Consider the following 27,907-nt stretch of genomic DNA (forward strand, 5'->3'; position numbering starts at 1 on the left):
GTGTTTACTGACGCTGTTCCCCCCACTGACACCCTCCCCCCGGCCGCAGGCACCCAGCTTGTTTTCCAGCAGCTTTATTGAAAACAGCCGGCGCAGACGCTCCGGGCAGGGCCGGCCTTGTTAGAGGCGCATGTTTCCGTGAAGGGCCCGGCCCGGGAAATGTTTGTGGCTGCGGGGGGCCCGGGGCTGCGGGGGGAGAGCAGCGCCGTCTGCACGAAGCCCACGGGCCCCGGCCCAGGATCCCAGGCCCTCCAGAGCCAGAGCCTTCCCGTGGCCCCCTCGGCCGGCCCCGGGGCCCTCGCCAGAGCGCTGGCTCTTGGGGTCCCCTCTCAGCACGGCCCACGGGGCCCCTTTCCCCTCTGTTGGGGGCCCAGGCCTCAGGGTTCGTGGGGTCCTGCCCTGCGGGAGCTTCCCTTCTGCCAGAGAAACTTAAAGGACCAAATTACTCTACTGAGGAAAGGGCAAGAGGGGCTGCTTATGAGCCGGTGGAGGGGGCGCCTGGGGGGTCCGAGAACTCTGGGGGAAGCGGGAACGGGGGGAGCGTGAAGTGACCGGAAGGGTGGCTAAGAGCCAGACCGTGGGAGGCCTTGTAGTTTGATCCTCGAGGCAGCGGGGAGCCACGGGAGATTGGGGGAGAGTCTGCCACGGGGGGCGGCTGGGACAAGGGGAGTCTTACACGGGGTTTCGGTGTTGGGAAAACCCGGGGGTGCGGAACGAATGCACGGACTTACAGCTAGTTTGGGAGCAGAATTCTGATCCGAGGCCAGTTGCAGCCGGCCCAGCCCCTTGGTTTGGGGGTGCTCTGGGGGCGCCCTCGTCCCCTCCCCGCCGTGCTCCTCTCTGCCCCGGCTCCCATTTACCAACTGATCCCTAGAGTCCACGAGGGCAGGGACGGGAGGAAGGGGGATGGGCAGTTGTTGAATGAAAAAGGGGGGCAGGGGCCGGAGCCCCAAGGTCTTCCCTGGAGGAGCCGGGTCAGTCCCGGACGGGCAGGGAGGGGCCGGGGGCTGTTCCCCTGCCGTTCACGGAGGCGCCCTCCCTCGGGATCACCCCCAGCCCCCGGGGCAGGAACACCACAGACCCACACCATGTTTCGAGGCCCTGCTTTACTGGGACGGAAACCAAGCGACACGGGATGTTCTGGGCAGGCCGCACGGAGGTCCTGAGCCCTCCGTGTCTTTCCTGGGGATGGGGGAGGAGGAGAAAATAAATGAGGTAGCCAGAGCGCGCCTGGGGGACTCTTCTTCCGTCGGGCCCAGAGACAATGGCAGGAGGCCCACAGGATCCAGAGCTGGTGAGGACGGATGGAGGCTGGCCCCCGGACAAAGCTACACAAAGGAAGGGGTTTCTGGAAAAGGCCCTTTGGTGGGAGCGCGGGGGCTTGGGGGGAGTCAGACACTTCACGGCTACAGGGCCTCGGGTTCCAGAAACGAGCCGGCGGGGCCGGGCAAGGCCGGGGCGCCCGCTCACAGGATGGGCTCTGTGCCGTTCCAGTCCACAAACGCGTCCTTCCACCTGGGGGAACAGAGGGAGGAAACCCGTTAGGGAGGATCCCGGGAGCACGCGCTGGACACAGCAGGGAGGAGGGGGAGCAGGGGCAGCTGGGCTAATGGCAGGGCCAGGTTCAAGGAGGGAGGAGGGTGGATGGGGTCGGGAGGAACGGGCCACCCGCTCTCAGGTGCAGGCCCACGGACAGGCGTCGGCCCCTGCCCTCCCAGCTGCCTCCCGGCCCGGGGAGAGCCGGCCCCACGGTCAGCATCGGTGGGAGGCAGGAAAGGCCTCAGGCTGAGCTTTCAAAGGGATTGGGGGATAGAAGGGGGTAACATGGGGGCCCCCGAACGCGTGCCCACCAATCCCACCCCCACTTTGCAGGCCCCTCCGGGTTCCGAGGGCAGACGCAGTCCTGCTGCTCGGGATAGAGCTCCTCCAGAGCCCCCCATCGTTCCCTCAGCCGTTCCAGGCACGTGGCCCGGCAAAGGCAAAGGCAGGGAGTGGGAGAAGGAAGAGCAGAGGCCGAGGGCAGCCGAGGAGGAAGGCCTGGGCATTCCGGGTTCTCAGGCCTGCCCCTGGCTTTCCCCCTGAGGCCGAGGGGGGGCTCTGGGGGACTCCTCCCCGGCTCGTGGCCACCTTGTCTCACACCGTCTCCTCAAACTGTAAGCAAGCAGGGAACCCGGAGGGGGATAAAGGCGCCGTGCCGGGCAAGCGCCCTCGGGATCAGGGCAAACGAGGCTGAAAAGGCAGCTCAGGGCTGGGCACCGAGACCAGGGAGAGACGATGGTCTTGCGGGCATCGTGGGCCCCAGCACCCTGGATGAAACGCGTGGAAGGGCCTTGGGGTCTCACCTATGAACCCCCCAGTGGGCCCTTCTCCCCAAGACGCACCAGCCAGGAAACGGGCACAGATGGGTCAGAGGGCACCGGGGAGAGCGGGGCACCAAGCCAGCATCTCCAAGCGCCTCCGCCTTCTCCCTTGTGTCCTCCAGGCAAGTCCGTTGCCAGAGTGACCACGCCCTAGCCAAGGACCGGCCCTGCAGAGGGACCTGGGCCCCGCAAACGGCTCCGTCACCAAAGATGCCCCAAGTAAAGCCCCAGCTTCCTCAGGCAGAACCAAGGGGCCGGACCCTCTTCAGCAAGCACGCTGCAGGCCGGGAGACGCACCCGGCTCTCCTTCCAAATGGACGACGAGCCGGGCCGAGCCCTCGGGAGGGACGGACTTCCCCAAAGCCGGCATCTGTCAGGGGCCGCCGCGGGGCCCGGCCCCCATGGAGCCGCTAGCTAACAGGGCTGAAGGAGAGCTGGGCGGAGGGGGCGGCGGGGCAGAGGACAAGAAGGGGGCGATCCAGACGATCCCGATGGCCTCACGTTGGAGAGGAAACCACGGGCCCGAGTGGGCCAAAGCCCGGTCTTCTCCCTCTTCTGTCACGCGCTCGCTTTTGTTCCTTCTCTTTTTTCCCTTCTGGATCCGATTCTTGTCGGCGCGATAATTGTGGGAAATATGTACAGAGGAACTGCCCGTGTCTAACCTAGATCGGATCGCTCGCCGTCTGGGGAGGGGGTGGGGGAAGAGAGGGAGAACTTTGGGACACAAGGCTTGGCAAGGTGCGTGTTCAAAACTTTCTGCTTATATTTTGAAAATAAAAAGCTATGATTTAGAGAAATGAGCCCCGAGCTGGGCAGTGCCCGCCTGGCACAGCCGTGCCCCCGGCCCACTGGGCAAGTCCACCATGGCTCCGGCTGCATTCCAAGGGACCAGTACCAAGGCCTGTTAGTGGGGAGTCGGCTCTAACTAGCATGTAGCGGAGGGCCAGCTGCGGGGGCGGGGGAGGAGTCGGGGACTCGGGGCAAACGAGGTGACCCTTGACCGGTCCTGCCCCGCGCTGTATCCGATTCCCATCTGCCTCCCACACCCCTGGCCCACGTCCTGAGACGGCTCTTTCTGGACTGCCGACCAAGGCCGGTTCCCGTTTCTCATCCAGCTGTGACCGCAGACCCCCCAAGAGCCGTGTCCTTGCTGAGCCGGCCGGGGCAGGGCGGGAGCCCCGGGGCTGCCCCAGGAAGCCTCCCCGTCCTCTCTGGGAGTCCAGGGCCCCGACTCTGACCCGGGCCTACTCTGGGGATGCCTCCCAACGGCAACGGTCATTATCCGGAGGCCTCCCTCCTCCCCAGGGCCGTGGGCATCACAAGGCTTTGGAAGGAGGCCCACGGGCCCGAGTTCCAGGCCAAGTTCAGCCCCTCACTGAGGACTACGCGGAGGCTGCTGGGGAGCCTGGGGGGGGGGGCCCAGGGTAAGGCAGCTTTGGGAAGGGGCAGGAAGGGGGCATTTTCCCTCCGGAGGAGAACCCGTTCCCAGGCAGGGGAAGGACGCGCTTCCTCCAGACCGTCCCGGCCGCCGACCACGTCTTTCCCTTTGAGCTATTTGTGCATCAAGGGGCAAAAACAAACGGCGGCTCCTTTGTAGGGCGCCCTCTGAGCCGGGGCCACCGAGGCTGGGGCTGCTTTCGATTACAATGGCATTTTATCTGATGGGGATGGAAAAGAAAGTTCTGCTTTCTGCCTCTTTGCTCCCAAAGGGCACATCGGGGCCCTGGGAAAGGGCTGAGGGGGCTCGCCACGTCCGGAGGCAGCCGGGGCGCAGGGCGGGCTCCTCCAGGCCCGGGCCTGGCTGCCGTGCCCGCCACGGGCACCTCCCTGCACAGACGGAGGCCTTCTCCCCGGCTGCCTGTGCCCCCCGGGAGCGCGGCTCGGTGCCGACCCACGGCCCAAACGGGGGAGTGGGAGAGCCCCGAGGGCGGCTGCTGGTGGTGGGTGGGGGTCGGGAGAGCTTCCAGGAACCAGGGGTCTGGAAGTAGTTTGGAAGAGCAGGAGCCCGAGACCCAGGCAGCCCAAGCGCCCCCCGAGCTGTCACCCTTAGCTGGGTTTTAACCTCTGGGTCCGGCTCCTGATGCCCCAAAGGGCAGGACTAAGGGGGTTGCAGTGGACGGCCTCTGGAGTTCCAAATCCCCTTCGGACCCTGGCTAAGCCCCCTTTCTGTGCCTGCTTGCAGTCAGGGGTCTGGCCAAACTCCCGCCTCCATGCCTTTGCCCAGCAGACTCTCTGCTCTCATTTTACTAATAGACATTAGACACGTCTAGGATGGACCCAATCGGCCGCAGGCTCCCTGAGGGGAGAGACGAAGTTGTCTCTGGGATGCCCAGTTCTGGGCAGAGGGCTTGGCACTAATGCCAGGGAATGCAGGGCAGACACCGAGGGGGGCTGGGCACCAGGGGTGACACGGGGCGCTCTGCCTCCCCCATTGGGGCCCCTGCCCCAGGACACGTTTGCTTGGGCCCCTTCTTTCCGCTTCAGGTCTCAGGGAGGTTCACATTCAGGTACGGGTCAGATGACATGGAGGGTCCCTCCCAGCTGAGGCGCTGGAACCCCAGGATGCCCCGTCCTATGATTCCGAGGGGATCCCAAGAGAAAGCCACGGATGGGAAGGGGGGAGAAGGAAAGGAGCTGGGCCTGGGGCGGCTGCGATGGCCCACACGACACCTGCATTCTCGTGCCCGAGCCCTCCAAGCCCCCCGGGGCGCGCTGAAGGATGAGTGCCCGGAAATGCCTCTAAGGACCTCTGTGGGAGGGGGGGGCAGCAGCCGGCGCCCAAAGCAGAGCTCCGGGACGGATGGTGCCCTGGGATGTGGCAGCAGAAGGCAGAGGGAGCCCCTGAAGGCCCCTGGTCCTTCCTCTGTCTGTGCCCGTCTGTGCCCAGCCTTGCCGGACCCTGAGCGCCCCGAGGCCAAGGGTTTGGGCCTGGTCACATCCCACAGCAGGCCCCTGATGGTTTCTCGCCTGATGAAAGGCCAGAGCCAAGGCCCTGCGCCCACCACTCAGCAGCCCGCCGTGGAGGCCTCGAGCTCGTGGAGCGCCCCCTCCCCCCGTCCCGGAGCGCCCCCTCCCCCTGTCCCAGAGCGCCCCCTCCCCCAGTCCCGGAGCGCCCCCTCTCCCCGTCCCGGAGCGCCCCCTCCCCCAGTCCCGGAGCGCCCCCTCCCCCAGTCCCAGAGCACCCTCTCCCACGCAGGGACTGGGTGACCCGAGAGTGGCCTCCGGCCCCCCAGCCGAGGCCGCCCCGGCCCCCCTTCCAAACGGCCGCCCTTCTTTCACCACATGGAATGAAGGCTTCTTTCTCCATAAAAGCGCGGTGAGGATGTCCCGCTAATCTGCGCGCTGACAGACGCACGGCACGTGACCCCGCAGGAATGCTTTGTACCTGGGACGGGGCCCCTCCTATTTCCTCTTCCTTTGCTAAGGACGCAAACAAGCACGATGTTCTCGGCTCCGTGCAGGCCAGGTGGCCGCTCCTGCCCCGTGGGCACTGGGGACGGGCACGCGCGCCCGCCGCAGCTGTCCTCCTCCGTGCCCTCCCCAGCCTCGGGCTGCCCTCTCTCATGAACTTGTGTCAGGGTCTCCTTCCCTGTCACCCATCCGTCTCGCCGTCTCCCCTTCGCCCGGGGGGGCCTCTCTTGGGACGTCCCGCGCCTGTCCCCGGGGGGTGTCGCTGCTCAACGACCGTCTTTGGGGGAAGGAACGAGTGGCGCTTGGGCACCGAGGGGGCGGAGGCCGTCCCTGGAGGGGTTAAGGCGCCTCTGGCCGGGGGCTGCCGCCGGAGGGTGCGGCCCCTCTCCCACCCCCATCTCTGGCGGGCCCGGCCTCTCCCTCGCTGGCTCCGAAGGGCGCCCGCGGCCCCTGGTCCCGCTCCGTCGAATCTCCAGGCGTCCGAGCCGGACTCTGCGCAGGAAGGTGCCGGGGGCCCCTGCCCGGGAGGTTTCATGGCTGGCGCCAGAGGCTGAGCCGGGGCACAGGGGACATGGGACGTTTCTGGGCCGGGTCTCCCAGGCCCCGCTGGAGATTGAGCCTTCACCCCCTCCGCCTTGGGGGACACTCGGCCGGACTGGGCCGGTGGGTCCGTGTGCAGAGGGGTCTCCTGTGCCAGGAGAGGCAGGGGATGAGGCGGAGCCTCCGTGGCCGCCCCAAGGCATCAGTGGTCCCCGATGGAGGCAACGGTGCAGCAGCCGGCGGGTCTGTGATGTGGAGGGGAGCCGGCTAACGGCGGCCTCCAAACCCAAGTGAGGGCGACCAAGCTGGGGCGGGAGCTGGGCCAGGCGCCCTCCTCTGCGGCTGCGAGGGCACCTTCCCGGGGGTCTGGCTGCTGAGCAGGTGAACTCCAAGCCCGGGTTGGTGAGAGTGCAGAGTGGGGGAGGGGAGAGCGCTGGATCTGCAGTGGGAAGCCCTTAGCCTCTGTGGGCCTCGGGCTCCTCATCTGTAAAATGGGATAAACCCCTGAGGGCCTCCCGCGCTGGGGGCCATCTTCCTGCTCGCTTCTCCTCCCAACGGCCACGCGAGTATCTGATGTTCATACAGCTGGGGCGCCCTCGTGCTCCCCGTCTGCAGGTGCTGTGCTCCCTTCCACAGCTGTCGTAAGACTTACAAGAGAACAGACGAAGCCAATGACAAGGCGCCGACTGTATCCTGGACCCAAATGTCCAGTCGTGCCCTCGCGGGACCGTCTCCCGTGCCCGTAACCACTTAATTTGCAGAGTCTTTACTGGGCGGGGGACAGCAGTGACAGCAGCGGCATTTGTGTTGACTAAAACCGCTCAGAAGTTACACACAAAGACCAGCTAACCTTCGGGTTTATCTCAAAGAACCTTTGCACACCAGCCAGAGAGGACCTTGGGAGCAGGGGCTTTTGGGGGAAGGGCGCGCCAAACGGGTTTGGGATGTAAATTAATACCCAGGGATTTAATGTGACTTCCTAACTCCAAGGAGACAGCAAAGTCAGGTCAATGGCCCTTTATTAAGGCCGGCTCTGAGTTAGGCTCTGGAGGCGCTGGGAGCTTCAGCTCCTCCGGTTTTCTGGCCGCCCTTCCCCTCACCCGGGCCCACTCGCCACTACTGGGGAGAGGCTTTGGGGCCCGGCGGGCGACAGCAGGGACCAGGTCCCTGCGGACGTCCGGAGGTTGGGCCGTCAGCAGCTTCGGCTGACCCGGCCACATGCGTCCCTCGACCCCCCGAGCTCCGGCGTGCTCCCGGGCCGTGCGTGTTCTCTGTCCCATTCGGACGCGGGGGCCGCCGCCGGTCACTGGCCTGGCTGCTCGGATTTCACCGTCTTCGGCCTTCGAGCGGCGCGTCCTCGGCTGTCTGGGGGGGGTGGGGGTGGCCGGAGGGAGAGCTCCATCCTCAGCGCTCGGTCCCATGAGCCTTGTTCTCCGGACTGCAAGGGCGGCCATGGAAGGGGAGACTGCGCTAAAGGGGGACCCGCACATGTCTGAAGGGGCTACAGTCTGAGAAAGCCAAGCCTCGGTGAGGAATCAAAAGCACAGGGCGAGGGAGCCACAGAGATGAGGCAGCGGCCTCTGGGCCGGCCCCCGACCCTTCACTTCGGCCCGGCCGGGAGGGGCTCTGTCCCGCACGTGGGCACACGGAGGTGGGCAGCCCCCTCTCCACAGCCTGACTGGGTCTCGTCAGCTCCCTGCGCCACAAGCCTTGTCTCCTCTCATTTCACACGAGGGGCTGGGAGGGAGCAGAGCCCAGAAGCCGAGGCCCCCGATTCAAATCCTGGCTCTGAGGCTTCTTGCACAGATGACCAGAGGGTTCCGTGTTTGGTCAAAGGCTGGGGTCGGGAGGTCCTCGAAGGACCCTTGCCCTCTCATTCTAGGGACTCCCAGTAACACGCCGTTCCCTCTCCACGTGGCTCTTGGCTTCTCTGCTGCCATCAGAGACGGGTGAGACAGTGAAGACCCTCTGCCCGCCCCCCTCCAAGGCTCCTCGGAATGGATTTTCCCAGAGTCCCATTGCTGCTCTACCCAGCCAATTCACCCTTCTTTCGACGGAGCTGCCCTGGGGCCCGAAGCGCCTCCCGCAAACAGCCCCCGGCGGCAGGAGCAGGGCCCAAGCTGACGGCCGCTTCGCTGGCCTGGGCCTCTGGTCTGTCCCCGCGGCCTCGGGAGCTCCCCCACAGGCCACTTCTCCGACCCGTCGCCCACAGCCTGGGTCCTCCCGAGGTCGTCGGGAGAAGGGATGAGCCCGGGGCCCTGAGACCCGCCCCCGCAGAGGCGCCCACTTACTTGGTCCGGATGCAGTGTTCCAGGGGTGGGATGAGGTCCTTCTCTCTGTCCCCAGACATAGGCTGGGTGGTGTCTGCAGGGAGTTTGTTGGACAAAAGTGTGAAGGAGGCTCTTCCACTCTCTAGTCCCCAGCAGCTCATCCCCACGGTCCTCCCGGAAGTCCCTCCTCCCCGCTCCCATGATCGCCCCCAGCTGAGGATGGGGAACTTCCTGCCCATCATCTGGCCTTACCCCTCAAAGCTGCCCCATCCCTTCCCTTCAGGCCTCTGGGCTGGGGGACAAATCCGCCTTTCCACAGAACCCTCCACGACTTCCCCCCACAGCCCGCCGCCCGGCCTGCGGTTCCCCTGGAGGAACGAGGCTCCTGCTGTTTGTGGGCACCCGGGCAGGGCCCAGCGCGAGGACACTGGCCAAGCGTGAATGAAGCAGGTGGGGGAGGGGAGGCGCGGCTCCAGCTGGTCGCGACTCTCCGGGGCTGCGCCAGTCAGGCTAAGGCCCGACAGCCGCCACCCACTCCTCGCCACATCAGCGAGCCCAGGGGGACCCTCCTGGCCAGGGCCCTGGCAGTGCTCCCTCTGATACTCCCTGGCAGTGCTCTCTCTAACATTCCCGGGCAGTGCTCCCTCTGACACTCCCGGGCAGTGCTCCCTCTGACACTCCCTGGCAGTGCTCCCTCTGACATTCCCGGTAAGTGCTCCCTCTGACACTCCCTGGCAGTGCTCCCTCTGACACTCCCTGGCAGTGCTCCCTCTGACACTCCCTGGCAGTGCTCCCTCTGACACTCCCGGGCAGTGCTCCCTCTGACACTTCCGGGAAGTGCTCCCTCTGACACTCCCTGGCAGTGCTCCCTCTGACACTCCCTGGCAGTGCTCCCTCTGACACTCCCTGGCAGTGCTCCCTCTGACACTCCCTGGCAGTGCTCCCTCTGACACTCCCGGGCAGTGCTCCCTCTGACACTCCCGGGAAGTGCTCCCTCTGACACTCCCGGGAAGTGCTCCCTCTGACACTCCCGGGCAGTGCTCCCTCTGATACTCCCTGGCAGTGCTCTCTCTGACATTCCCGGGCAGTGCTCCCTCTGACACTCCCTGGCAGTGCTCCTTCTGACACTCCCTGGCAGTGCTCCCTCTGACATTCCCAGGCAGTGCTCCCTCTGACACTCCCTGGCAGTGCTCCCTCTGACACTCCCGGGCAGTGCTCCAGCAGGAACGTGCCAGAGCTTCGTTCTGGTGCTGGGGGGGGGGGAGAGGGGCTGGGCCACCCCAGGGGGAAGGCGGAGACCCGGGCAGGGCCACGTACCTACGGTCAGCCGAATCTCCCCCTGCTGGTTAGCCAGCCCGTCGTAGTAGTAGAGGTCGAAGATCCTTTCCGCCTTCCAGTCGCTCAGGAGGTCTCGCTGCAGGCTGAAGAGCACGCTGAAGTGGCTCTCGCTGCACACCACCCAGATGGGGAACTTGGGCGTCTTGAGGTAACAGCCAACCTGGAGGGGGCAGCGGGACAAGCTCAGGGGCGGCTGCGAAGGGCAGCGACCTCGGGAGAGGGCAGCGTGCTCGCCATGGCAACGCGGAGACCGCGAGCAGGAGGGTGGTCTGGGGGAAGGCGACCTCTAAGGGTGGGGAGACCTGGCGGGCTGTCGCAGGCAGGGAGAAGGAACCAGGGTCACTGAGGAGGCAACTGAGGATGCAGAAGGCGAGAAGGGGCGGGACCGAGGGCCCAGGTGAGAGGAAGAGGAAGATGAGAAGGGGCGGGACCGAGGGCCCAGGTGAGAGGAAGAGGAGGATGAGAAGGGGCGGGACCGAGGGCCCAGGTGAGAGGAAGAGGAAGATGAGAAGGGGCGGGACCGAGGGCCCAGGTGAGAGGAAGAGGAGAGTGACAGGTGATGTTAAGGGATCTTGAGGGAAAAAGATGGTGTGAAAGACCAGGGAGACCAGGAACCACTTGGGAGGCACAGAAGGCCCGTTCTGCCCTAGAGGACATCATGGATGACATCCGAGTGTCCTGGGCCCAAGTCCTCCAGGCCGCAGGTTGTCAGTAGAAACGGGGACCGGCCGAGGTGGTGGATGGGGATAACGCAGCGCTAAGGGTGGGAGGGGACGACAAAGGGGCGAGAGGACAAGGCGCCGATCTGGAGGAGGAGGAAAAAGAGGAGCCGAGCAGTTCTGGGGGGGCCAGAGCGGGGCTGAGGGATGCTGGGAAAGCGGCCCCCAGGCCAGCGGGGCTAAGCGGCGGGAGCGCCGTCTCCCTCGGCTCTGGTTTTCCTTATTTTGTTAAGTGTTCCTGACTGTGTTTTCATCGGCTTTGGGCCCACACCCAGGAGGGCCGCAGTCCCAGGCCAGGTGCTTCCTCCTGGAGACTGCCGGTCATGGGCCCAGAAATCACTGGGCCTCTCGCTGCACGCGGCTCACAGCAGGTGCACAATAAATGCACGTTCACACGCACGGATATGGGAGCGCACTGAGGATGCACAGAGGGATGCAGGGACATGAACAGGCATTTATTAAGCACTGTCGATCCTGGAGGAAACAAATATGAGCCCCCAGTGGGACCCCCGTCCGGCCCTGGAGGGAGCCAGGGGAGGGGCAGGGGCCCACGGCAGAGAGGCCCCCACCGCTGAGCCGGGACGGATCCACGCTCTCCACCTTCCCACGGGACCGGAAAACCAAGGGCGAGTCCCAGGCTGCCCCAATCCCAGGTTACTTGGAGTCCCGGAAGCAGGAAGACGGGGTACGAGGGGCTCACGGCCGGGGCCCTCCTGGCGGGGGTGAGGCCGGAGACACGAGCTCTGCCTTAGGGGCCTGGGGCGCCCTCCCAGCCCGGGTGAGACCAAACCCCGGACGACTGGGGCTGGACAACGGCGCCCCCCCGGCCGGGCTGAATCTCTTCCCTTTCGCGTTGCCCGTAGACATGGCCCAGGGGTTTCCTTCCGTGGTCACCGGCCCGAACGGCACAAAGCGGGGTCCGGGCCCTCCTGCTCCGCGGTGCTTCGTTGCCCCTTGTTGTCCAGCGGCCGCCTCCAGACCCTGGGGGGGGTGAGGACTCTTGGGGAGTCCAGGTGGACAGAGAGCTGGAGGGCGGAGAGCAAGGGAAGCACCATCTCCGGGTCATTCTCCAATCTTCATGGAGCGAGCCTCCGGCGCCCAGTCCGTGCTCCCCGAGCGGCCGCTGCCCCTCCCAGGGTCCCGCTGCCCAGGCGTCGGAGGTGTCCCTGGGGCCTGTGGGAGCCCACCTGCTTCTGTCTCTCCCTAAGCCCCAGCACCGGGCCCGAGGGGGCGCCCACACTCAGGGCCTGCCCGTTCCCCGCGCCCCGTCCCACTGCCCGTGAGAAGGGAGAACCTTCCGCCGGCACCGCGCCAAAGCCGCCCGGGACGGACCCCCTCCTCCCCCCTGAGCTCCGGGCAGCAAGGGCCGCTTGTCTGGCCCTGAGAGAGTCTCAGAGAGTCAGGCCCCTGGGAGACGGGCCAAGGGGGAGGCCGGGCCCAAGGGGGAGGATGGGCCCGAGGGGGAGGCCGGGCCCAAAGGGGAGGACGGGGCCAAGGGGGAGGCCGGGCCCGAGGGGGAGGCCGGGGGAAGTTTCCTCACTGGGGGGTTCAGAGAACACGCAGAGTTAGGGGTAAAATCAACAGGAGACCCAAAGGTGCTGCCCTGGAATATCTAGGGAGACAAAACGGTCCCTGCAGCTTATCCACAAGGGAAGACAAGGGAGCTCTCCACGGTTCAGCCTTTCCAGTCCCACTCTCCACGACCCATTTGGAGTTTTGGCCATTTCCTTCTCCAGCTCATTTTACAGATGAGGAAACTGAGGCAGACAGGGGAGTGACTTGCCCAGGGTCACAAAGACAGTGTCTTGCGATTCCAGGCCCGGCACCCCCTCCCCGCGGGGGATCCAGCCCGCACCGTGCCCTGCGCGGGCCCCCCGCTGCCTCAGCGGTGTCAGGCCAGCGTCGGAAGCAGCACCGGACGCTCTCCCCCCGCTCCATGGAAGGTGACCCCCCCCCGCTCTGTCCCACAAGACCCCGGTCACCAACGGAGAACGTCCCGGAAGGGCGCCAGGCTTTTTGGACACGTCCGTCTCTGCCCCGGACGTCAGGGCGGGCTCTCGGGGAAGCTTTTGGGCCATTTTTAAAGACGGGCACTGGATAAAACCCCAAGCTCTTCAGACCGAGGGCAAAATAGCCGCCATACTTCCCTTGAAGCTGCGGAAATGCCTCAGTGGGGGATTAAGAGGAAGAATTCCGCCCAGGGCAGTGACAGAGGGGCCTGAGGAGGGGGGACGCGGCTCCTGGAAGGCGGCGGGCTGGGCACGGGGCGGTCCTTCAGGAAACGGCCGCTGATGGGGACGGAGCTTTGCTGCTTCGGCCCCTCTGGGCACTCACTGAACACCTTCTGAACTGGCTTCTGCGCCTCCTCCTCAGAGGCAGCCGCGTTTGTCATTCCAGGGCCTGGCATACAGCGGGTGCTTAATAAATGCTTGTTAGCTGGCTCTTAAATGCGTTCCGACAGGTGTTAAGTCTCGTTCCCATGGAGCCAGGGGGCCTTTCTCCTACTTTCCCAAAGTACGGCCGCGGTTACATTAGCGTCTGCTGAGAAACCGCCCCCCAGCCTCTGCAGCAAAAGGCTCGGTCTCCCTAGTCCCGGGGCCAGGGCCTCCCTCGCCCACGGCCCCAGCCCGCGCCCTGCTCCTCAGACCCACGGCTGTGCCCGAGGCCGGGACTGGCCTCCGAGCAGGTGCAGAGCCGGGCGGGAGCTCCGAGGGCCTCCATGGGAAGGGCACAGAAAGGCGGCCCAGGGGGCAGGGGGCCCGGGGACGGGCAGGGGGCCCTGAGCCGGTGCCCTTGTTTTAGCTGCCGGACCCTGGAAAACGGCGCGAGGAGGGCCACGGTCCGAGGTCGTGGGCCTGGGCTGGGCTCTGCCTGACTGATGGCGGGTCCCTTGGTCAGGACCCCCCGTGTTCCCTCAGCCTCCCACCGAGGCCCGAGCCCCGAGGGGAGAGGACGGGGCCCCCGGCTGCCCGCTGCAGCCCTTCTGGGCGGTTCTATCTAGGATCGGCCGGGCTGAGTGGAGGGGAGCGCCGGGGCACCGAAGGCGCCAGTGGAGCCGAGTGTGGAAGGGAGCAAGAGAGGGCAGGAGCTGGGGGCCCCGCGAGCTCGGTCCTGGTCTCGTCTTAGCCAAAATCCTCGGGAAGAATCGTCTACACTGACTGCGACCCCTTCTCCCCTCATCCCAGCCTTAATTTATGACTTCAGACCTCTGCACTCAACCAGACGATTCTCTCAAAACTTACCAAATTAGTGGCCTTTTCTCCGGCTTAATCTTTCTCAACCTGTCTGCTGCGTTTGAGACTGCTGACCCCTCCTCGGGGACCCTCCCCGTGCTGGGTTCGCGGAGCTCGGGGGCCCTCCCCGTGCTGGGTTAGCGGGGCTCCCCTCTCTTCCTGTCGGACCGCTCCTTGATGGTCTTCGCAGCCCCTGACTGGCGGCAGTTTTGTCTGGGGCCCCTTCTCACCTCCCCCCATGCTTTCTCCCTGTAACCTCCCTGACTCCCACCCAGCCTGGCCTCCCCTCCAAATTTCGGTCCCATCTGTGATCTGAAGCAGGACCCGGAGCGACGGCGCTCAGAACTCCTCCTCCCCTCCCGATCCTCCCTCCCTCCTCCCAGGTGGCCCTCTTTCTGTCCAAGGCACCAACACGGTTCCAGCCCCGTTACTGCGATTCCTTCACTCTCGCTGCAACCCTCCCCAAGAACTCCCCCCCGCCCCCACTCACACGGCCACGCGCTTCAGCTACGCCTTCGTTGGGACCCCCCACCCCAGCCTCTCCTGCACGTGCTGCTGAACAATTATCAGCCAGCCCAGGTCCGCCCGGGCCGAACCCGCTCCATCAAGCTCAGCCGAAAGGTTCCCTTTCCAAGCGCTCCTCCGCCGGCTCCCGACGGCTCTCCCTCCTCCCGGCCGGTCCCAGACCCAGGCGGCCGAGCTCTCTGCCCGCCAGCCGTGCGGGGGCCCGGGCTCCGGGGCCTTCCCGGTTCCTCCGCGAGCAGTGACCGCGGTGGGGCCGATGCTCCCCTTCACCCCCCATTCAGGTTCACGAGCGTCTGCGATGGGCGACGGGCGGAAACCGCCTTCTCTCCGCCAGGTGAGCTCTCTGCAAGTCGGGCCTGTGCTTTATTCTCGGGCGCACACGGCGCGCGCTCCTGAAGCACCCGGCCTCCCTGGGCTAACGCGGGGACTCGGGAGAGGGGCGAGGGCCGGGCAGATGGGGCCGCCTGGAAGCGACTGGCGGCGGCCCCGACGGAGAGGGAAGGGCCGAGGCCGGCCGTGGGCAGCAGGTGTGGCCCGGGCGGGGACGCGGGGAGGGGGACGGCGTGAGGGGCACAGCACGAGGGGGACGCGGCGAGGGGGACGGCGCGAGGGGGGAACAGAACGGGCGGCATCCCGAACACCTGGAGAGGAGGACAGGGTCCAGAGGCCAAAGGCCGAGGAGAGGGCTAGGAAAGGGTCACGTTCCTGTGCTTCCGACACTCAAAAGTTCAGAGGAGCCTGAGAGGACCCACGGACACACGGACGCGCTCTCTCGGAGTTTAGCCACCGAAAGGGAAGCGCGGCGGGACTCGGCGGGGACACGGACCGGGCGGGGACACGGGCGACGCGGCCCTTTTGCAGGCAGCGGGGAGGGAGATGAGGGAGAACGACCGGCTGCAGAGAGGGAGGAGGAGAGGCTGCTCTGCCTGGGCCACGGCCCCGCCACAGAAAGGAGGAGAAAGGAGGAGAAAGGAGGGGCGGGTTTTAATGCTGGAGACGGAAAAGGAGAGAAGAGAAAGCTCTGGTTAATGGCCTTGTTTCCTGTACGTTTTGGGGAGTGTGAGGCAACGTCCTCAGGGAGAAAGGCAGCTAACACACTGTAATGGGCTGTTCGAGGATGCTCTGTTCCGGGCGAGGGAATTGTATCCCTAAAGTAATTACTGACTGCGGCGCCCCCCGGACAGCGATGGCCACACTCACGGTGAAGGGCAGAAAACCTGAATCTCGCAGAGAGCCGTGAGAAAAAGAATGAAGGGGGACGTGGGAGTGAGTGTGTGAGAGAGTGAGTGTAAGAGTGTGTGTGTGTGTGTGTGTGTGAGAGAGAGAAAGTGTGTGTGTGAGTGTGTGTGTGTGAGAGTGAGTGTGTGAGAGAGTGAGTGTGAGAATGTGAGTGTGTGAGAGTGAGTGTGTGTGTGCGAGTGTATGTGAGAAAGTGTGTGTGTGAGAGTGTGAGTGAGAATGTGAGTGTGAGTGTGTGAGTGTGTGTGTGAGAGTGTGTGTGTGCGAGTGTATGTGAGAAAGTGTGTGTGTGAGAGTGTGAGTGAGAATGTGAGTGTGAGTGTGTGAGTGTGTGTGTGAGAGTGTGTGTGTGAGAGTTGTGAGAATGTGTGTGAGTGTGAGTGTGTGTGTGTGAGTGTGAGAATGTGTGTGAGTTGTGAGAATGTGTGAGTGTGAGTGTGTGTGTGTGAGAATGTGTGTGAGAGTTGTGAGAATGTGTGAGTGTGAGTGTGTGTGTGAGAGTGTGTGTGAGTGTGAGTGTGTGTGTGAGAGAGTGAGTGTAAGAGTGTGTGTGTTTGAGTGTGAGTGTGTATTTGTGTGTCTGAGTGTGAGTGTGAGTTTGTGTGTGAGTGTGTGTGAGGGGGTGGAGTTATGAAGCAAAGTGATCCCGGCGTCTGTGATCCAACGAACCCACTACTGGGCGCAGAGACCAAACCACGAGCCCCGAGACCCCCGAGAGCGGGGCCCCAGACAAATGCAAGTGCGATCCTTCCTCTTGTCACTGAGCCGGCTGCAGGGGGTCCTCCCCTGCCCCGGCACCTCCGGGACTTCTTGGACAGTCCCCTTCCCCTCACCCCAGTCCCTGCCAGAGGCCCCTGGGCTTTGGGGGGAGCGGAAGGACCGATGAGAAACGCCCCGGAAGCAGCAACACCTGCGCAGCCGGAAAAGGGTCCCGGGCCCTGCCCCCGACACTCCTGGCCGCAGGGGGACGGGCCGCCGCCCACCTGACAGACGTCGTAGTGCTCAAACAGGGAGAGGAGGCCGATGTCGCTGCGGGCGGTGATCCCCTTGAGGAGGGTGATGTTCCCGTTGCCCGAATCCAGCTCCACCATGTCGTTGAAGACGTTGGACACGGCTTTGCCCGTCAGGAGCAGGTTCACCAGTTCCTGTTGACGAGAGAAAAGGAAGTTTGTGAATTCTACAGAGGAACACGAGGAGGAGGATGCGATCAGGAGATAACTTGGGGCGGGGAGGGAAGGAAAAGAAAGGAACAGAGCATTTTCCCCCAGGCTTCCCCTGTGTGTGTGCGTGTGTGTCTTCCTGGGGGGCGGGGCGCCCCTCGAAGGCCGGGGGCCGCCCCCCAACGCACTCTTCTCCTGAACCGTTTCCTCAGGGAATGGTGCTGCAGCCATTTTCCCCACGTTCGTTCCCATTCTCTTCCTCCCTCCACCTTTCTCCCACTCACGGAGGCTGCGAGCAATGGGACCTCAGTTCCACCTGTGGGATCACCCGCAGTCTCCATGTTAGTCACGGTGCAAAGAAGAAAAGCAGGAAAACAAGGTGGGGAAAGTCTGCCTCCCTCTGCCCCGGAGCACCGGAGGGGAGCACGTTTCAGCGGGGGCCTTAGGAACCGGAGGGCGGCCATCACTGTGCGCGGCTTCTCCGCTCCGTCCACGGCCCCTCCATCAGTTCACCCAAGCCCGCTAGGGCCCCTCTGAAGGCAGACAGAGCCCCCCAGCACAGCCGTAATCCCTCGCATTGTGTCCCAGCTCCTTGGGCTCTCCCTCTGATGGGGCCCGGGAGCCGTAAGCAACGAAACGGCTTCTCTCACTTCCCTTCTGACTCTGTGATGAGGCTGGGGGGGGGTCAGAAAGTGGGGGGGCTTCTGGCAGGCGGCCCCGGACCTCCGTGCGCTCCCCTCCTCTTCCCCGTACAGCCCCAGCCCTCGCACGGCTTGGAACCAAGGCCTCCGTCCCTGCCGTCGCCCTCTGATGCGCGAGCCCCGGGAGTCCCACAGTCCTCCGCACAGCCCACGAGAACGTGTCAGGGAGGCCCACTTAAGCCCCCAGATTTTCCCCAGACAAACCCCCCGGCCGTTACTTCTACTTTTTAAGTCGGAGGCACAGGACGGTTCATTTCTCCCCGTTCCTGGGGCTCGGGGACCCCCGAGGGGCCCGGGCCTGGCGGGCTGCTCCCCGTGGGGCACCTTCGGCAGCGGCGGCCCCGAGGGTGAGGGGCCCCAGGGCTGGGGGCCGTGCGCCTCGGTGCCGGCCGTGCCGGGTTCCCCGGGAGGTTTGCCGCCTTTTTGAAAGCCCGTCTCCCGCCTCCCTCTGCCCAGCAGAGTCCATCACTCTTCTGCCCGCCGACGCCCCCTGACCCAGTGAGAGTACAAAGGACCCTCGGGTTTATGGGTGGGAAGCTTTGTGTACGAAGGAAGCCGCGAAGGGCTTGGGAGGAAGCGCTGAGCGCAGTTATGGCACCCGGGGGGCACCGGCCCCTCAGGAAGGAGCTCGCCGCCATGTTGTACGGGGCCAAAGGGCTTCCCTCCGGCCTCAAGGACACGGGGGGGGGGGGGGAGGGGGCGCCCCCTGAGGCCCGGCCGGCCGAGGAGAACCGGACCGAGGAGAGGCCGTTTCGATCGGGCGGGGAGGGCAGAGCCAGGCTGCAGAGCCAGCGGAGAGCGTTCAACGCCTCCAGGGCTTCGGCCACCAAAGGGAGGCGAGCCCCGAGCCCCCGAAGTGATGGGGGGGGCGAGGAAGGTTGGGAGGGCAGGTTTGCGGGCATCAGGCAAACACCGAGTAAACGGGGATGTTCTAGTTAACTGGGGGGGGGCTGGGGAGTGTGGGGGGGAGCACTGAAGGGGTCTCAGTCTCAGAGCCCCAGGAGGCTTAAGTGGGGACGAAAGGCCTGGCAGGGAGGGCCCAGGTGCTGCCCCAAAGCCCCGGCAGCACGGCTCTGTGACAAGCCCCCGCGGGAGCCTTCCCGCTGTCCGAGACGGAGCACGCTTCTGCGCGCCCGTGGGCACTGCCTGGCACCCTCTGACCCTGGCCAGAGCCGTCCGCTGTGAGGCTGCACTCTGCCTCCCTGGGTCGCCCTCCGAGAACCGGGCTATGGAGCTGGGAGCGGGGGCCCCCAGAAGCCCCCTCCGCAGTGGGGGAGACAGGCCCGTGTCACCGGCCTCCGAGGCCGCTGGCGGGGTCGGGTCTCGTGGAACGATGAATGGCGCCCGCTGGGACCCCCCCCCAGGCCTCCTCCCGGCCCGCCCAGCCCCGGGGTACCTGGGTGCAGTATCCGTGAGCGCCGATCAGACAGTTGGTGGGCAGGTCAAAGTCTTTGCGCACTCTGAAACACACAAGGCAGAGTCGTGACTGAGGCGCCTCGCGGGCCCAGCTCTGCCCCCCACAGAAGACACTGACCACCGGGCATTCGGCCTCCGTCCCTCAGGGCAGGGGCTGAGGGAGAGTCTTCTGTGGGGGAGTCAGGGCAGGATCCCCGGGGGCACCTCGGGACCCCCTAACCCTGCTGACCGGGCAGCCCCTGGTGCCCTGGCTCGGCACTTGGCCCACCTGGGCATGATGACCCCACAGGAAAGCCATCGTTCAGGCGACAGCACCTTTAAGCCGAGTCTCCGCACTCCCCAGGGGAAGGAGGAAGCCCCCCAGCTCCGGGACAGGCCGGGGCCACAGGCCCACTTCCTAACCAGGGCCTTCAGACCCTTTAGGATGCTAGAGCCCCCCCCTCCAGGCTGGCCCTCTGCTCTATCATAAGCACTGTTTTGTGAGGCCGGGCCCAGGCAAAGTTCGGGGTGAGCGCCTGGACCCCCCGGGAGGAGCTGGGACCGAGGGCCTGTGGGAGCTGGCCCAGGACGCCCGGGAGGGGCGGGACCGAGGGCTCTGTGGGAGCTGGCCCAGGACCCCCGGGAGGGCCGGGACCGAGGGCTCTGTGGGAGCTGGCCCAGGACGCCCGGGAGGGCCGGGACCGAGGGCTCTGTGGGAGCTGGCCCAGGACGCCCGGGAGGGCCGGGACCGAGGGCTCTGTGGGAGCTGGCCCAGGACCCCCGGGAGGGCCGGGACCGAGGGCTCTGTGGGAGCTGGCCCAGGACGCCCGGGAGGGCCGGGACCGAGGGCTCTGTGGGAGCTGGCCCAGGACGCCCGGGAGGGCCGGGACCGAGGGCCTGTGGGAGCTGGCGCAGGACCCCCGGGAGGGCCGGGACCGAGGGCCTGTGGGAGCTGGCCCAGGACGCCCGGGAGGGCCGGGACCGAGGGCTCTGTGGGAGCTGGCCCAGGACGCCCGGGAGGGGCAGGACCGAGGGCTCTGTGGGAGCTGGTGCAGGACCCCCAGAAGGGGCCGGGACCGAGGGCCTGTGGGAGCTGGTGCAGGACCCCCAGAAGGGGCCGGGACCGAGGGCCTGTGGGAGCTGGCCCAGGACGCCCGGGAGGGGCAGGACCGAGGGCTCTGTGGGAGCTGGCCCAGGACGCCCGGGAGGGCCGGGACCGAGGGCTCTGTGGGAGCTGGCCCAGGACGCCCGGGAGGGCCGGGACCGAGGGCTCTGTGGGAGCTGGCGCAGGACCCCCGGGAGGGCCGGGACCGAGGGCTCTGTGGGAGCTGGCCCAGGACGCCCGGGAGGGCCGGGACCGAGGGCTCTGTGGGAGCTGGCCCAGGACGCCCGGGAGGGCCGGGACCGAGGGCTCTGTGGGAGCTGGCCCAGGACCCCCGGGAGGGCCGGGACCGAGGGCCTGTGGGAGCTGGCGCAGGACCCCCGGGAGGGCCGGGACCGAGGGCTCTGTGGGAGCTGGCCCAGGACGCCCGGGAGGGCCGGGACCGAGGGCTCTGTGGGAGCTGGCCCAGGACGCCCGGGAGGGCCGGGACCGAGGGCCTGTGGGAGCTGGTGCAGGACCCCCAGAAGGGGCCGGGACCGAGGGCCTGTGGGAGCTGGTGCAGGACCCCCAGAAGGGGCCGGGACCGAGGGCCTGTGGGAGCTGGTGCAGGACCCCCAGAAGGGGCCGGGACCGAGGGCCTGTGGGAGCTGGCCCAGGACGCCCGGGAGGGGCGGGACCGAGGGCCTGTGGGAGCTGGCCCAGGACGCCCGGGAGGGCCGGGACCAAGGGCCTGTGGGAGCTGGCCCAGGACGCCCGGGAGGGCCGGGACCGAGGGCTCTGTGGGAGCTGGTGCAGGACCCCCAGAAGGGGCAGGACCGAGGGCCTGTGGGAGCTGGCGCAGGACCCCCAGAAGGGGCCGGGACCGAGGGCTCTCTCGCGGAGGTCACCTGCGTCCCATGAACCAGCTTCTCAAGAGAAGACAATGAGTCCAGGCCCCGATAACCATCTCTGGCTCCCTGCCACCCAGGGGCCTCAGAGGGCCCGGCGCGTTAGCCTGGGCTCAGTCCAGTGACTTTAAAGGCTGCGTCAGCGCAGCCCTGTGGGGCAAACAGGAGAGGACAATGGCAGGAAACGGGAATGACATGGTCAGGTGCTAACGGCCGGGAACGGCGCAGCCGGTCTCCTGTCTCCAAACAGAGGCACATCTGGCCTTCGCGTTACCGCAGCAGCCGGGAGGCCAAACAAAGGCAGCCGCCGCAAACCGAACCCGGCCGGGGCCTGCGCGCTGGCGACTGACCCCCGGCCCCCCCGGACCCTCCCCCCCCCCGGCCGCCTGGGCCTGTCTCCTGCCCCGAGACCTCCTGGGCGGCAGCGCGGCTCACCCCGATGCCCATGGGGGGCATCCCCTGGGCAGGTCTGGAGGAGGGGCTTGGAAGTGCCCAGCCTGCCCCCAAGTCCTTCTACCTCCTGTAAACACCCCCCAGAAAACGCTGTTGTCACACACGGCAAGTGAGGGAGAGGAGGAGGAGGAAGGCCCCGGAGAGGCCCGAGGCCTGCGGTCAAGGACCAGCAGGTCTAAGAGACTAAAAGTTTTTTTAAGGAAATCAGGGAGAAGAAAGGTTCCCCTGGAGCTCTCAGGAGCTAAGAAGTCTGTCCAACTGGTCCTGGGGCCCAAGGCCGGCTCCCCGTGGAGCCAGAGGCGCCACCCCGGCCTGCAGGACCCGCAGGTGGCTCTCGGGCCTGGGCGCTGCGGGGAGGCGGGCACAGGCAGGTGCCAGGGAGTGCCCGGGGCATCAGGGCGTGGCAGTGAGTCCGGGAGCCCCTCCGGGCCCAGAAGTCCCAAGCCCAGCTCGGGTCCCTGCCTCGGATGCTCGCGGCGCACCCCCTCTGCCCCCACAAAGCCATGTTGGCCCAGCCCCCGGGCAGCGGGGAGAGGTGTGGGCAGGAAGCTGAGGGAGCTGGCCACGGGGGTGACCAGGAAAGAAGGGGCCCACAGACCCGGCTAACGCCATGGGGGCGGCCTCCCTCCCCATCTCCCCGGCCCTTGGCTGCCCCTGGCAGGCCCGGAGGAGCTGAGCGCCAGGGAGGGGGTTGGAGCGCCGAGCCCTGCCCCCCCCGCTCCCCCCGCCGGCCCCAGGGACTCGGGGACGAGCAGCGAGCGTCCCCCGGCCCGGACGCGCCACTTTATTGTTTTTAACTGGCCGGAGCCTTTGGACGTTGCAGAGCAGGTGAGTGATGAGGGAAGAACGACCGAGAGGTTCCCGGCTGGTCGAGAAGAGGAAGCAAGTCTGGGGAAGAGGAAGTGGGCCCTGGGTGGAGTGAGTGCCCATTGTTCGTGGCAGCCCCCAGCGACCCCCCCATCCTCTGCTCTCCCTGATGGGAAGGCCCGGGGCCAAAGGTTAAGGCTGCGGTTAATGAAGGAATTTCTGCTCCCCTCAAACGGAATCCCGCCCGCCCCCAGCGGCCGAGGGAGCCGGCCTCGGTCTGGGCGACGTCCTCCGGGCCCCCCCCCACGACCAGGACCCCCGGCCCCACTGGCAGAGGAAGGTTCTCACCCCGACGAGACCCGGGCCGGAGCCAAGAGCACACGCAAAAAATAGGAACAGGAAGGCTGGCGCTGGCGAGTAAACACAGGCAGGGCGTGATGGGATCCATACATCCAGGGGTGGAGGGCAGGCGTCCCTCCCCTTCCCAGCCCTGCCCGGCCAAGCCCCCTGGCTCCTTGTCTCTCCGGGAGGCGGCGAAGCGGGGCCTGAGGTCTCAGTGGACCACACACTCCCCGTACAACCCAGGGCGGGATCCAGGGCCCGGCCAGCTGGGGGTCTCTGGTTCTGCCCGTCCCTAACTGAGCTCCGAGATAGGACACAACACATTCGCCGACTCTCCCCGGTCCATTCACCCTCCACTAAAGCGAGGGATAACTGGCGCTTCCCGCGTGCCAGGAACGAGCCCGGGAAGGAAGGAATGAGCCCTCGTTCAGTGCCCGCCGAGCGCTTGCCCCCCCCAGGGGGCGGGCGCTGCGACCCTCCCCCTCTCACAGATGAGGACATGAGGACAACAGAGGCCGATGGCTTGCCCAGGGTCACAAGGCTGGCAAAGGTGAGAAGCGGGCTTTGAACTGACCAAAGGGTTCCGGAGCAGGAGGGAGCTCAGGTCTCGTGTGGCCTCCCCCGGGATCGCATCGGAGCCCACTGTCGGGCCCCCGGAGGCGCGGCCTCCGGCCCCATTCCCGACCCTGACCGATGGCCGGGAGCAGGAGATACTTACAGATCCGTGGACCTGGACAAGATGGCGGACAGGGTCAGGAGGATGCATCCAGAGGGACCGGCCTGAAACTGAGCAGGAGACAAAAATCAGCCGAGAGAGTGAGGGGCTCCCCCAGCGCCCAACCCGGGACCTCGAGGCAAACCCCGATTTCCATCCAGGAACAGCCCGATGTCTGCAGGGACTGAGCTGCCGACACCAGGTGGCACCTGGGACATCCCAGGGGCAGGACCCAGAGACGTCTCCTTGCCAAGTCTCTCGCCCAGACCCGAGAGCCCAAGCGGGAGCAGCTGGACGAGGGCTCCCCATTACAAGTGCTCCCTGTCACAAGTGCTCCCCATCACAAGTGCTCCCCGTCACAAGTGCTCCCCATTACAAGCACTCCCCGTCACAAGCGCTCCCCGTCACAAGTGCTCCCCATTACAAGTGCTCCCTGTCACAAGTGCTCCCCATCACAAGTGCTCCCCGTCACAAGTGCTCCCCATCACAAGTGCTCCCCGTCACAAGTACTCCCCGTCACAAGTGCTCCCTCAGAGCTTCTCTGTGGGGTCTTGGAGATGCCCAGATGAGGGACGGGAAACCTCCCCATCCCGCGGCTCTGCTACTTTGCTAAAAAAGTGCTCCCGAGGCAGCGCCAAAATTGTCCTATCCAATATGGCAGCTGCCGAGATGGGGAGGGCGCGGGGGGGGGGGGGGAGCCCAGGCAGGGCCAATCACCCGCGCAGCTGGAAGCCGCCAGTCAGGTTAGAACAAGCCCGAGACAGCGCCAGAAGAAAGGCCCTTCTTCCCCTGGAGCTTGTAGAAACCAGCCTCGGGAGGGAGAGCGCAAGAGATCTGCCGCCCCAGGGCCTGCCAGGCCCCTCCGCAGACCCGGGGTGGGAATGAGAGCCCCCCACGCAGGCTGTTGGTTTAGGCAAAGGCTCCGGGCTCGGCGCCGAGAAGCCATCCCGGGCTGGAGTTCTGGAAACGGAGCTCTGTCAGGGCCGTGCCGAGAGCGGAAAGGCTTCCAATAAAAACACGCTTCGACGGAAGAAAAGCCGCTCTCCGTTCTCGTCTGGAGGCCAGGATCGCCTGGGAGACGCTTGGCCCAGGGGCTGAATCCTGGCTGATCCCCTCCTGCTGGCAGGCCCTTCTTCAGCGGGGCCCAGGAAGCCCCCAGGAAGCTGACGGAGGAGGGAACCGAGGCCCTCGCTGCGCTCCCGGGGACCGTGGGGCCTTGGCTCAGGTCGGCCCTCAGAACCAGAGCCGGCATCTCCAGCCCGAGCTCCCGCCACGAGATCATGACGAATTAAAGCTCTGGACCATTCCCTCCTGTTGGGCCCATGGGCTCTCAAGAGCTTTTTCTCCTTGAAGGCAAATGTGTGGCCGAACGTGTCCGTAGGGGTCCCGCGAAGGCCCGAGACAGAGCAGAGGGAAGGCCTCGAGCCCCAGCCTGCCTTTCCCTCTTGGACCCCTCCCGCAGCTCCCCTTCAGGATCTTCCCAGGGCAGCCATGTCCTTTCCCGGGCCTGCTGCTTCCTCCCACCGGGGCTTCCATCTTGTGCCCGGGTCAAGCCGGACTCGGTCCTCCCAGTTCGAGACTTCCTGTGACCTCCTTGGCCCCTTTTCGGCCCCTTTTGGGCATCCTCTCCCCCTAGTAGAAGGCACACTCTTTGCTCGCATCTGTATCCCTAGCACTTTGCAGAAGGCCTGGCAAACAGTAAGTGCTTAATAAATGCTCGTCTTCCCCTTTTCTATGTCAAGAAGAAGGTAGGAACTGCATGAGGACCCTGAAGACATCCTGGAGAGTGAGAGCTCTAAAGAGCCACCGAAGGCTCACAAAGTCTCGGTCACTCCACACTGTGAGGTGGCACCCGGGTCCCAGGGCCGAGTGAGTGGTGCCCGTGCCCTGGGCTACTTGTGAAAGCAATGATGGACGGCCTCTGAGAAGGCCCTGGAGGCTGGAGAGCGAAGGCCGTGACCCGGAGGAGGGGGGGGAGAGTGAGCTGGGCCCGAGAAGGCCCGGAAGGCCCCGGCAGCAGCCCCCCCTTCCAAGGAGGAGGCTGTGGGTCCCCAGGCCGGCGGCTCTAGTCCGAGCCGACTGAGTCAGCTCTCACGGCCCTCCCAGCCACACGCGAGGGGCTGCTGCCCCCCGGCACAAGTGGCAGCGCCCCACAGCTGCCCCGGACCCCGGACTAGCAGTGGGAGGGGCGCGGTGCCCCCCTCCTCAAAAATCCTGACGTTGTGGCCCTCTCACCCTATCAGCCAAGGCTGAGTGATTCAGACCAGTTCCGGGGAGCTTGTGATGGAGAGGGGCTGGGGCTCTGAGGCGGCTCACCGCACGGGATTCCCACTCTCTGGGCGGCCGTTTGCTTGCTTTTTCTCTCATTTTCCCCTTTTTGCTCTGGTTTTTCTCGTGCGGCACGATGACTGGGGAAATAGCTTTAGAAGTGCACATGTTTAACCCACCCTGGCCGTCTAGGGGAGGGAGAGAAAATTGGAACACGAGCTTTTGCAAGGGTGGACGCGGAACCAGTTTTCCACGTATTCTGAAAATGAAACGGGGGCGAAAAATCGGCACCGAGCGTGTACCAGAGCCTGTGTATTTGAGCATTTCCGAGTTTCTCCACTTGTGGGCCATCCGCCACTCTGCCCAACTCCCCCAGTTTCCATTAAGGTCTATGGGGGCCCACAGCGGGGGAAGGCGGCCGTGGGGAGAGTTAGGCCGCGGAGGGCTAACTAATGGCTCCGAGAGAGCCCTGCCCGGGCCTGCCAAAGGGCGTCACGTCCCGGGGCGGTGCCCAGAGAGCGCATTCTAGTCAGGCCCAGAAGCCCAGGAAGCGGAGCTCTAGGCCTGTGGTCCTGGAAAAGAACCCGAAGCCCAAGGGCACAGGGCGTCTCTGCTCGCCAACCGAACGAGGGCCCGAAGGAGAAACACTGACCTGGGCCCAGCCAGCTTAACCGAAAGGGAAACGGAGTCTGGCCTGCAGCCGAGCGATGGCCAAGCCCCTCCACACCCCCTGCTGCCCACAAAGTCAAGCCTCATGTCACCTGTGGAAGCCCAGCATCCTCCCCTCCCCTGCCCAATTCCAAGCACTGGGTCCTCGTCTTCCCTCTCACCATCCCCTCCCCCGGAGCTCTCCTTGCTCCCAGATGATTCCCCCACATCTAAGCAGTCTCTCCCCTGGCGGGTTCCCTAATCCGACCTTTCTTATCCCCCAAGAAACCCCGCTTCCTCCTCATCCCCTGGGGTCCCCAACCTCAACATCCTGCGCCCCTGCAACAGGCTGCCCCTCCCCCTCCCAGGCCTCGCTCTCCTGGGCCCTCACCTGGCTCAGAGCCCCTCCAAGGGACCGCCCCCATGCCCGGCTGCCAGGCTGAGCCCTACCCGCGCCCTGCCTCCAGCCCCGACGAGGAGCCCGTAAGCCCCTGGTCGCTGTGTTCGTCTCCTCCTCCGGTGGAAGGCGGGGGGCAAGGGGCAAGCGCCCCCCATTCCTCCCGCGGGGACGGACCACCCAAGGAAGCCTCTGATAAAGGCTCTCCGTTCACATGAGGAAATCCAGGGCCCTTTTGAGGAGCTCAGGGCAAGGCTTCATGGGAGGCGGGAGCTCGGCTGAGTTTGGCAAGTCTAAGGTACAAGGGGAGGGGGCCTGGGCACAGCTCGGGCCAGAAGGTCACCTGGGGAAGAGCGGGCAGGGAGCGAGGCTGGGAAGGTGGGCTCGGATTCCCAAGCAAGGTGCCAGCCCCACGCCCACGTGCTCTGCCGGGCGCTCCCAGGTCTAGGGCCTGTTCTAGGGGGTCCCCGCCGCCCTCCAAGTTCTCTGCCTGGGAGACCCTGGGGGAAACATCTCCCTCCCATGCTGGCTCCCCGATGCTGTGAAGACAGCGCTCGGGTCTTACTCATCTTCTGTCTGAGGGAAAGAAGCCGGGCCTTCCTCCACCATCGCCGGAGCCGAGCCCATCCCTGCTCAGGCCTAAGCCCCCTCCCCAGGGCTCGGCCCCGGCACAAGCCGCCCGCCCAGGGCCCTCTGACGGCTCCGGCCTGGAGACCCGCTCGAGGCGGCCTGCGCCCGTCCCGCCAGGAGCGAGCGTCAGAGGAAGGGGCCGGTCGGCGTAGCTCGGAGACGACTTCTGGCTCCGAGTCTGAACCCCAGACGAAGCGCCGACAAACCGAACCCGGTCGTACCTGGTGAACGTTATGTTGGAGGAAAATGACCAGATCTTCGTACTTGGTCACCTTGTTCAGCGTGAGCTGAAAGAGAAGAGATTTTTACCCGCCCGTCCGTCACTCCGGCCCAGGGTCACCCTTCGAACTGCCCGGAAGAGCCTACCGTCTCCAGGACGCCGTCCGCCTTGTACCTTCCCGCCGGGCTGAAGTGCTGCATCCCCGAAGCCCTGCAGAGGAGAAGCAGACACGGAGATACAATAACTCGGTGACAGGGAGCGGCTGGGGGTGGCTGGGGGTGGCTGGGGGCGGCTGGGGGCGGCTGGGGGCGGCTGGGGGCTGGGGGCGGCTGGGGGCGGCTGAGGGCGGCTGGGGGCTGGGGGCGGCTGGGGGTGGCTGGGGGTGGCTGGGGGTGGCTGGGGGCGGCTGGGGGCGGCTGAGGGCGGCTGGGGGCTGGGGGCGGCTGGGGGCGGCTGAGGGCGGCTGGGGGCTGGGGGCGGCTGAGGGCGGCTGGGGGCTGGGGGCGGCTGGGGGAGGCTGGGGGCGGCTGGGCCCTCGGGGGCTCAC

General features: G+C 66.0%; 1 protein-coding gene across 8 annotated transcripts in view; it reads right to left on the bottom strand.

Annotated features, from left to right (window-relative positions):
• Window positions 1-1,091: 1,091 nt before the first annotated feature.
• The window catches only part of MINDY4 (MINDY lysine 48 deubiquitinase 4), a 126,676-nt gene continuing 99,860 nt past the window's right edge, over window positions 1,092-27,907 (bottom strand). For 7 of the 8 annotated variants that reach the window (XM_051977810.1, XM_051977786.1, XM_051977802.1 and 4 more), the window contains 8 exons: window positions 27,507-27,570; window positions 27,362-27,427; window positions 23,201-23,268; window positions 18,893-18,956; window positions 16,619-16,780; window positions 9,899-10,079; window positions 8,603-8,675; window positions 1,092-1,515 (listed from right to left, as the gene is read on the bottom strand). In XM_051977810.1, the coding sequence (XP_051833770.1) occupies window positions 1,467-1,515; window positions 8,603-8,675; window positions 9,899-10,079; window positions 16,619-16,780; window positions 18,893-18,956; window positions 23,201-23,268; window positions 27,362-27,427; window positions 27,507-27,570 (727 nt within the window). In that variant the 3' untranslated portion in view covers window positions 1,092-1,466. Of the gene's footprint in view, window positions 1,516-8,602; window positions 8,676-9,898; window positions 10,080-11,524; window positions 11,664-16,618; window positions 16,781-18,892; window positions 18,957-23,200; window positions 23,269-27,361; window positions 27,428-27,506; window positions 27,571-27,907 lie in introns of those variants that run through there. The other variant, XM_051977771.1, reaches the window with a different exon arrangement.

The sequence above is a fragment of the Antechinus flavipes genome, chromosome 1 (genome assembly GCF_016432865.1).
Source record: "Antechinus flavipes isolate AdamAnt ecotype Samford, QLD, Australia chromosome 1, AdamAnt_v2, whole genome shotgun sequence".
Classification (NCBI taxonomy): Eukaryota; Metazoa; Chordata; class Mammalia; order Dasyuromorphia; family Dasyuridae; genus Antechinus; species Antechinus flavipes.